Source organism: Dipodomys ordii, unplaced genomic scaffold (assembly GCF_000151885.1).
Source record: "Dipodomys ordii isolate 6190 unplaced genomic scaffold, Dord_2.0 Scaffold17, whole genome shotgun sequence".
In the NCBI taxonomy this organism is placed as follows: domain Eukaryota; kingdom Metazoa; phylum Chordata; class Mammalia; order Rodentia; family Heteromyidae; genus Dipodomys; species Dipodomys ordii.
The window spans coordinates 21,628,554-21,636,758 of record NW_012267233.1 but is presented as its reverse complement, the minus strand read 5'-3'; the positions used below and the strand labels follow the sequence as shown (position 1 = coordinate 21,636,758).

The 8,205-nt window shown below is 38.4% G+C and overlaps 1 protein-coding gene across 2 annotated transcripts in view; it reads left to right on the top strand.

The window, feature by feature from the left end:
• The window catches only part of Wwp1 (WW domain containing E3 ubiquitin protein ligase 1), a 69,338-nt gene that overhangs the window by 21,930 nt on the left and 39,203 nt on the right, over positions 1-8,205 (top strand). For both annotated transcript variants that reach the window (XM_013012506.1, XM_013012505.1), the window contains exon 10: positions 5,367-5,697. In XM_013012506.1, the coding sequence (XP_012867960.1) occupies positions 5,367-5,697 (331 nt within the window). The remainder of the gene's footprint in view (positions 1-5,366; positions 5,698-8,205) is intronic.

Below are 8,205 nucleotides of genomic sequence, written 5' to 3'. Positions count from 1 at the left end.
CTTTTTTCTTTTTGCTTATGTGGTGCTGAGGAATCGAACCCAGGGCCTCAGGCATGCAAGGCAAGCGCTCTACCACTGAGTCACCTTCCCAGCCCAAATCACTAAAGTTTTTTTTGGAATTATTTTTTTTCCTGTTTTTCTTTCTTATAAAGTCATTCAGTAGAAAAATTATTAGAGCTGACATGAAACTATAGTTTTAGTGGGGTACCAGTGGCTCATACCTGTAATCCTAGATACTCAGAAGGCTGAGATCTGTGGATAGAAGTCAGCCAGGGCAGGAAAGTCCATGAGACTCTACCTCCAATAAACTTCCAAAGAGGTAGAAGTGCAGCTGTGGGTCAAGTGGTAGAGTGCTAGCCTCGAACAAAAACGCTCAGGGACAGCACTCAAGCCCTGAATTCAAACTGCCATGTTCCTCCAAAAAATAAACCCTATAGGTTTTATCATATTCATGATGCATATTCCTATATTTTTATGCAAAAGTATTAACATATTTAAACATAATGTGTGTTTCGCTACTCTGGTGTTCATGTAGTATCTAATAAATATATGTGCTATATTACCTTTCATAACCTTTCAGGGCCAAAAAGTTATGACCTCAAAGGTTTCAGATAAGGAATATAGAATTGTACTAGGGAGTTGATCGATGCTAACTTCCTGCCATACCATTACACATGAAGGCTTTTCCTCCCTTCCTGTTCTTTGTAGTCTTAAGATCCATTTAAGAGATTTAGTTATTTCATCAGTACTTATTTTAGCCTCCAAGAGAGACAGTGATAATGTAGTGAAGAGTTGATTTGTGCTCCATGTAGTCCTAAACTCAGACATTTACTCAGTTAACAGTGATCTTGTACAAATGTAACATTCTCAAAATTAGCTCCTCTATTAAAAAGATTTTTAAAAAGTAGAGGATTATTTTGAAAGTTTAAATGAGGTTATAAAACTACTATAGTTCTTAGACAGTAGGTATATTCTTTTCCACTTAGTTCCTTAATCCCTAACTTCTGTTGTTAAATGGGTCTGTTTGTAATATATGATCATTATTAATAAAATCGATCAGAGCTCAGTTTCTTCAGCCAGAGCTAGCTGATCTCAAACATTTATGACACTTTTTTTCTTAGCTTTTTATATTAAAGAACTGAGTAGGAATGTATAGGAAAGTCCCATATCTTTCTCAAGTGTTAACTCCTTGTATTACTATAGTAAAATATCTATCAGAAGACTCACAGTGGTACAAACCACTGAGTGTTTTCATATAGTTTGCTTGTTTTCCATGTGAGTTGAGTTCTGTGTAATTTTGTCAAAGGTATGTTTCATATAATTGCCATGATTGCACAATTACCACGTCTTACTCAAGCTTTTCCTCTGTACAGCTATATCCACATTAAGTGAAAGTTGACTTTGTTTGTTTCTAGACAGGACTTGCTTATAGCTTAGACTAACATTGAACTTATGATGCTCCTGCTTTAGAAATACAAAGTGGTCTGTTTATGTTTCTGTAACAAAATACCTGTGGATAAAGAAAAGAGATTTATTTTGTAATACATTTTTATTGTAAAAATACTGAACAGATGGGTTACAGTTACATGAGCAAGGCAATGAGTACATTTCCCATCAAGTATTGTTGCCTCCCTCCTTTGTTTTTCCCCTACCATCCCTTCCTTCCCCACCTCCTGGACTACTCTCCCATGCTCCCCCAGCCCTGCTTCCCCCACCAAAATAGTAAAGTTCGTTTTCAACATAGTGTCTTGTATATCTCATTGTTACAATGGGTCAACCTGTATCCCTATTTAAGCATTTCGTTATATCTCTTCCTCTCCCCAAATTAGAAAAATGTATATACAAGATTCAGGATACCAGAATCAAATACAGTGAAAACAGGGGTTATACCATGGTGGAAGAACATACCAAAGAAACAAAAAATCACAAAGTACATTATAAATACATTAAAAACAATAGCAAGAAAGAAAAACCATTTGTGTCCCTATCTTGGGGTTCATTTCGCTTAACATCACTTTATATGGTCATATGTACATAGCTTTTGACCTTTTCTGCTTGTCTTAAACTTATACTAGTTATTGCAACTAAGAGAAACCATGGGACCTATGTTTCTTTGGGCCTGGCTTACTTTACTTAACATAATTTTTTCCAAGTCTTTCCATTTCCTAACAAGTGGGGTGATGTCATTCTTTCTGATGGAGACATAGAATTCTATTGTGTATATATACCACATTTTCTTGATCCATTCATCTACTGAGGGGCATCTGGATTGGTTCCATATTTTAGCTATGGTAAATAATGCTGCGATAAACGTAAGTTGTGCTGGTACCTTTAGTATACCCTTGTTTGTGATCATTTGGGTAAATTCCCAAAAGTGGGATTGCTGGTTCATAGGGGAGCACTATGTGGAGTCTTTTAAGGAACCTCCATACTGCTTTCCAAAGTGGTTGAACAAGTTTACACTCCCAGCAACAATGCAGTAGGGTTCCCTTCTGTCCACATCCCCTCCAGCATCTATTGTTATTAGATTTCTTGATTATAGCCATTCTAACTGGGGTGAGGTGGTATCTCAATGTTGTTTTGATTTGCATTTCTTTTATAGCTAGAGAAGTTGAGCATTTCTTCATGTGTCTATTGGCCATTCTTATTTCCTCTTAGAGAAGTTTCTCTTTAAGTCTTTAGCCCACTTATTTATTGGGCAGTTGTTTCTTTGAAGATTTGTTGGTGGAGGATTTAATTTTTTGAGTTCTAAGTACATTTTAGGTATGAGACCCTTGTCCGTTGTATGGCTAGTGAAGATCTTCTCCCAATCCGTGGGCTTTCTATTGATCTTGCTAGCTAAGTCCTTTACCATGCAGAAGCTCTGCAGTTTCATGCAATCCCATTTGTCCTACCTTTTATTTGTTGTGTTTCTGGGTTTTTATTAAGAAACTTTCGGTCTGTGCTAAGGAGACTTAGGGTTTCTCCTATTCCTTCCTGTAATGTTTTCAGGGTGTCTGCTTTGACTCGGGTCTTTGATCCATTTGGAATTGTTTCTGGTACAGGGTGATATATAAGGGTCTAGCTTTAGTTTTCTACAGGTGTTTAACCAATTTTGCCAGCACTCTTTACTGAAGAGGCTGTCTTTCTTCCATTCTATTGTTTTAGCTCCCTTATCGAAGATTAGGTGGCTGTGAGTTCATTTCTGGATTTTCATTCGTCCTAAGGTCTGTTCTTGTGCCATTACCAAGCTGTTTTAATTACTATGGCTTTGTAGTAGAGTTTGAAATTTGGTATTGATAAGAAAAGAGATTTATTTAGGACACAGTTTTGGAAGCTGAAAGTGAGATCATATGGCCCCATTTATTTAACCTTTGAAGAGAATGGCCATGTCTGGAGCACGTACTGAAGGAGGGATCACATGACAGGAAGCTGAAGTGAGCCTAAAGAGCCATGCCTGCTTTTTTTTTTTTTTTTTAAATAACAACTTACTCTTGAAAATACTCATCAGATTCCCTATTTGAAATTACTTCATGGGTTTTCACCTGTCACAGGGATCTCTGGAACATAGCTCCCACGATGGGTAAGGGATCACTATTTACATATTTTTAAAAGAACCCATGACATAGTGAAGCCGCAATAAGTGAACTACTGATATAGTGAAGGATGACTGAAAAGCATTTCATTGTGATATTTACATAAATCCCCCTCCCCTTCCCATCATCTCTTAACATTTTTTTCCCCCTTATCAGGGCTTGAACTCAAGGCTTCACACTCTCATTCAACTTTTTTTTGTGTCGGTCCTGTGGCTTGAACTGAGGGCCTAGGCACTGTCCCTGAGCTTCTTTTGCTCAAGGCTAGTACCCTACCTCCCCTACCACTTGAGACACAGTGCTGCTTCCAGCTTTTTCTGTTTTATGTGGTACCGAGGAATCAAACCCAGGGCTTCATGCATGCTAGCAAGCACTCTACCACTAAGCCACATTCCCAGCCCTTCTCATTCAACTTTCTTGCTCATAGCTAGGCTGGTTTTCTACCACTGGGGCCATTTGCTCAGGCTGGCTTTATGTAGGTTATTTTATTTTATTTTATTGTCAGTCATGGGGCATGAATTCTGGGCCTGGGTGCTGTCCCTCAGCTGTTCAGCTCAAGGCTAGTGCTTACCACTTTAGCTACAGTGCCACTTCTGGTTTTCTGAGTGGCTTATTGGAGATAAGAGTCTCACAGACTTTTCCTGCCTGGGCTGGCTTTGAACTGCGACCCTCCAGATCTCAGCCTCCTAAGTAGCTAGGATTACAGACATGAGCTACTGGCACCTGGCTTATATAGGCTATTTTTTGAGATGGAATCCCATGGTCTTTTCTGCTTAGGTTGACTTGGAACCTTGATCTTCCAGTTCTCAGCCTTCCTAACTAGTTTGGGTTACAGGAGTAGCTACTGACACCTGGCTTAAACAGTTTTTAATGAGTTTTATCATGTTATTTTCATTTATGCATACATATACACACATACATATATAGGTTTGCCTATTGCATATTTGGGAGTGATGAGTGTATTTTCCTATAATATAACTGTGTTAGAACCAGTGAGTCTTAGTGGACTCACTCTAGTAGTTTGAGTAGTTGTGCTGTAGCCATTGGAGTATATTAATGCATACCATCTTGAATCCTTTCCTTGCAGTTTATTTGACAAAGTTTTTTTGTTTGGTTGGTCATGGAGCTTGAACTCTGGGCCTGGGCTCTGTCCCTGAGCTCTTTAGCTCAAGGCTAGCACTCTACCACTTGAGCCACAGTACCACTCTCGGTTTTTTGGTGGTTAATTGGAGATGAGTCTCAAGGACATGCTTGCCTGGTCTGGTGTGAACTGCAGTCCTCAGATCTCAGCCTCCTGAGTAGCTAGGATTATAGACATGAGCCACCAGCACCCGGCTTAATGTGACAAACTTTTATAGTGTACACATACTGGAAATGGACCAGTTACACTTAAAAATGAAACCTAAGAATGTGGGGGTCTCAGGACTGGAGTATAATCTTCAGGTAATATTGAGTCATACATTACCTTTTTGTAGATTAGAAGGGAAGTTGGAAGAAATGTTTTTTAATATTCTTTTATCATCTGTGCAGATTGTCCCTCAGAATAATTTGGAAGAGAAACATTTATATGCTAATGTTGGTTTCTGTTTCCTTAAGCCAAGGGTATTGGCATGCCTACTTAAATTTTTATTATTTACACACTTATCTTTAAATGTGAACTATGAAAAATGTAATCTCTTAGGTTCATTAGTACTTGGCCCATTGCTCAGTCTGAATTACAACCTGAAGAATATATTAGGTAACTAGATACTTGTTCTTACTTTATCGATCCTCTTTTTAATTTTTCCCTCTCAGTTAACGGAGAATCATCTTCATCTGCACTAACTGCTAATGCTTCTGCCATGGGCACTCCAGTACCATCGGAAGAACCCACATTGACTTCAGAGTGCATTAGCACTACCATCGAAGGTTCTTCTGTTCAGGAGCTACTGGCATCCTCAGAACACAATGAATGTATTCCTTCTGTCAGTACAGAATTGGGATCTGAAACTCAGAACGTATTAGACCTTAACTCCTCTAATTCTGGAAGTAGTTCTGCTTTTGACAAATTAAGGCAATCAGATGGATGTGTGGAGCCTCTTCGGCAGCAGTCTGGGAATGCAAACACAGAGTCTTTGCCATCAGGGTATGTGAAAATACTTTTTTTTAACATTTGACTTTCATTAGTAACTATATTATATGGCTATTGGATGTGTATATATGATGATTTTATTAGCGTAAATTAATTATACAATGGGGTTTCATGTATGTATATAATGTACTTTGGTTAGATTATCCCATTTAGATCCTATATCTCTCTGATAAAATATTTCTAGTATTCGAAAATTTGAAATCAAAGTTGGAATGTTTTATACTCTTTTTTTTCTCCAGTGAAAGTGTTTTTTTGGAGCTGAGAACAATTGTTCATCTAGTTGAAGTATGTGCAGTATGAAAAGAAAAAAAGAATCTGATATGAATTGGAAAGATCTTCTCAGTTTGATGTGTTTGCTTTTTGATGAGAGTGACTGTGACACTCTACATAATAATGCTAGTCTTCTAGCTTTCTGTGTAGTCTGCTTTCCAAACCTCACACTTGAAATACTGAATGTTGGTGATGGTCTCCCAACCCTTCTAGTAGGACCTATTTATTTATGTGTGTGTGTATATATATATATATATATATATATATATATATATATATATATATATGCATATATATATATATGCTGCCTAGTTTTTATTAGTCTGCTTTAAGTGTCCCTCTCTATTCAGTCCCTATGATTTTCTTAAAGAATATCTATCTTTATTCTAGCTATAGTCATCCCTTCCATATTTACTTAATTGTTTTGAATCTTGGCACTGATGATGCTAATTAATAGATAGTCATTTGTTGTCTTTACTTCCAAGACCTTTATATATGGGTTCAGATTTGAATACATGTGCATGCAGTGTATCTTAAAAGTACCATAATAACAGTGTAGGCACAGCTTACAGAATCAGTGTCACGGTATAGCTGTTGAAACTACCCTTGTAGGGTGTTTAGTTACCTAGTGCCTTCCTTTACTCATCACAGTACCTATACTCATACTTCTTTCCTACTTTGGGGACTGTTTTCCCCCCCTTGGTGCACTTTCTTGTTTCATCTAGTTCTCTTCACTGTTTTAGTTTCAACCTTTCGTATGTGCTTCCCCTGCAAATCTATAGGCTTGTGTTATTTCACTCATTAAAACTCTTTGTCTAGGGTAGCTCTTTCTCTAACCTTATTTATTTATTTATCTATTTATTTATTTTGTCAGCCATGGGGCCTGAACTCTGGGCCTGGGCGCTGTCCCTCAGCTCTTCAGCTCAAGGCTAGCGCTCTACCACTTTAGTCACAGTGCCACTTCCAGCTTTTTCTGCTTATGTGGTGCTTAAGAATCGAACCCAGGGCCTCATTCATGCAAAGCAAGCATTCTATCACTGAGCCACCTTCCCAGCCGTCTAACCTTATTTTTTAGCTTCCTTTTGGGACAATTCCTTCTGTTTATTACAGCCACTTCATCCTCAAAAATCTCTTGTGCTCTTTCTGTTTCTGGTAAATTTAGTCCCTTATCCCAGCCACTTATCTGCCATTCACTGTATGCAGACATACAAGAAGATACTCTTTTTTTTTTTTGTCTGTCGTAGGGCCTGAACTCTGGGCCTGGCGCTGTCCCTCAGCTCTTCAGCTCAAGGTTAGCGCTCTACCACTAAAGCCACCATGCCACTTCCGGTTTTTTCTGCTTATGTGGTACTGAGGAATTGAACCCAGGTCCTCATGCATGCAAGGCAAGCATTTTACCATTGAGCTACCTTTCCAGCCCAAGAAACTATTCTTGCTATGAAGAACCTCATGGTATAATAAAGGGTAAAGACAGGTGAACTATTATACTATATGGACTATACAGTACAAGAAGACTCTACCAGAAGTATATAGGATGCTATGGAAAGGGAATGTAGGCAGAGTTGAGTAGAGAGTCAGAGGCATATCCTGTGTTGTTGAGATCAAAGAAGACAGTCTGGGAGAGATGATGTCTAGATCATGAAAGAATCCTTTCTGAAAGAGGAGTAGGAGTTAACAGATCAAGTAAGGGAGCTCAAGGGTGAAATACATCATTCTCCATACTACCAGCTCTAGCATCCATGAAAATGAGTGTTATTGAACTCTCAGGAGTCAGTATTTTGTTTTAAATCCAGCATTTTAAGAAGCAAAGACTATAACACCACAGATTAAACGGTTGTGTGAAGAATGTTGTATGTCTGCTAAGGAGTGAGGAATTTTGAAAAACATTAGAAATTTTAATAGTGAAGTGGCATGATCATATTTTCATCTTGTTAGGATCTTTCAGTGACTATGAACTGATTTGGAGTTAAGGAGTTAGGCATTCCAGTTTAAAACAGCAAATGTATTAACTTAATTCTGTGGAGCCAAGGAAAAGATATCAGCAATCCAAAGCCACCATTTGTGATCTGTGTATTAGAGGATTTGTAGTAATTTCAAAAAGTGTTTTTTTTGGTGGGGGGGGGGTGGTCTGGTCCTGGGGCCTGAACTCTGGGCCTGGGCACTGTCCCTCAGCTCTTCAGCTCAAGACTAGCACTCTACCACTTGAGCCACAGCGCCACTTCTGGCTTTTTT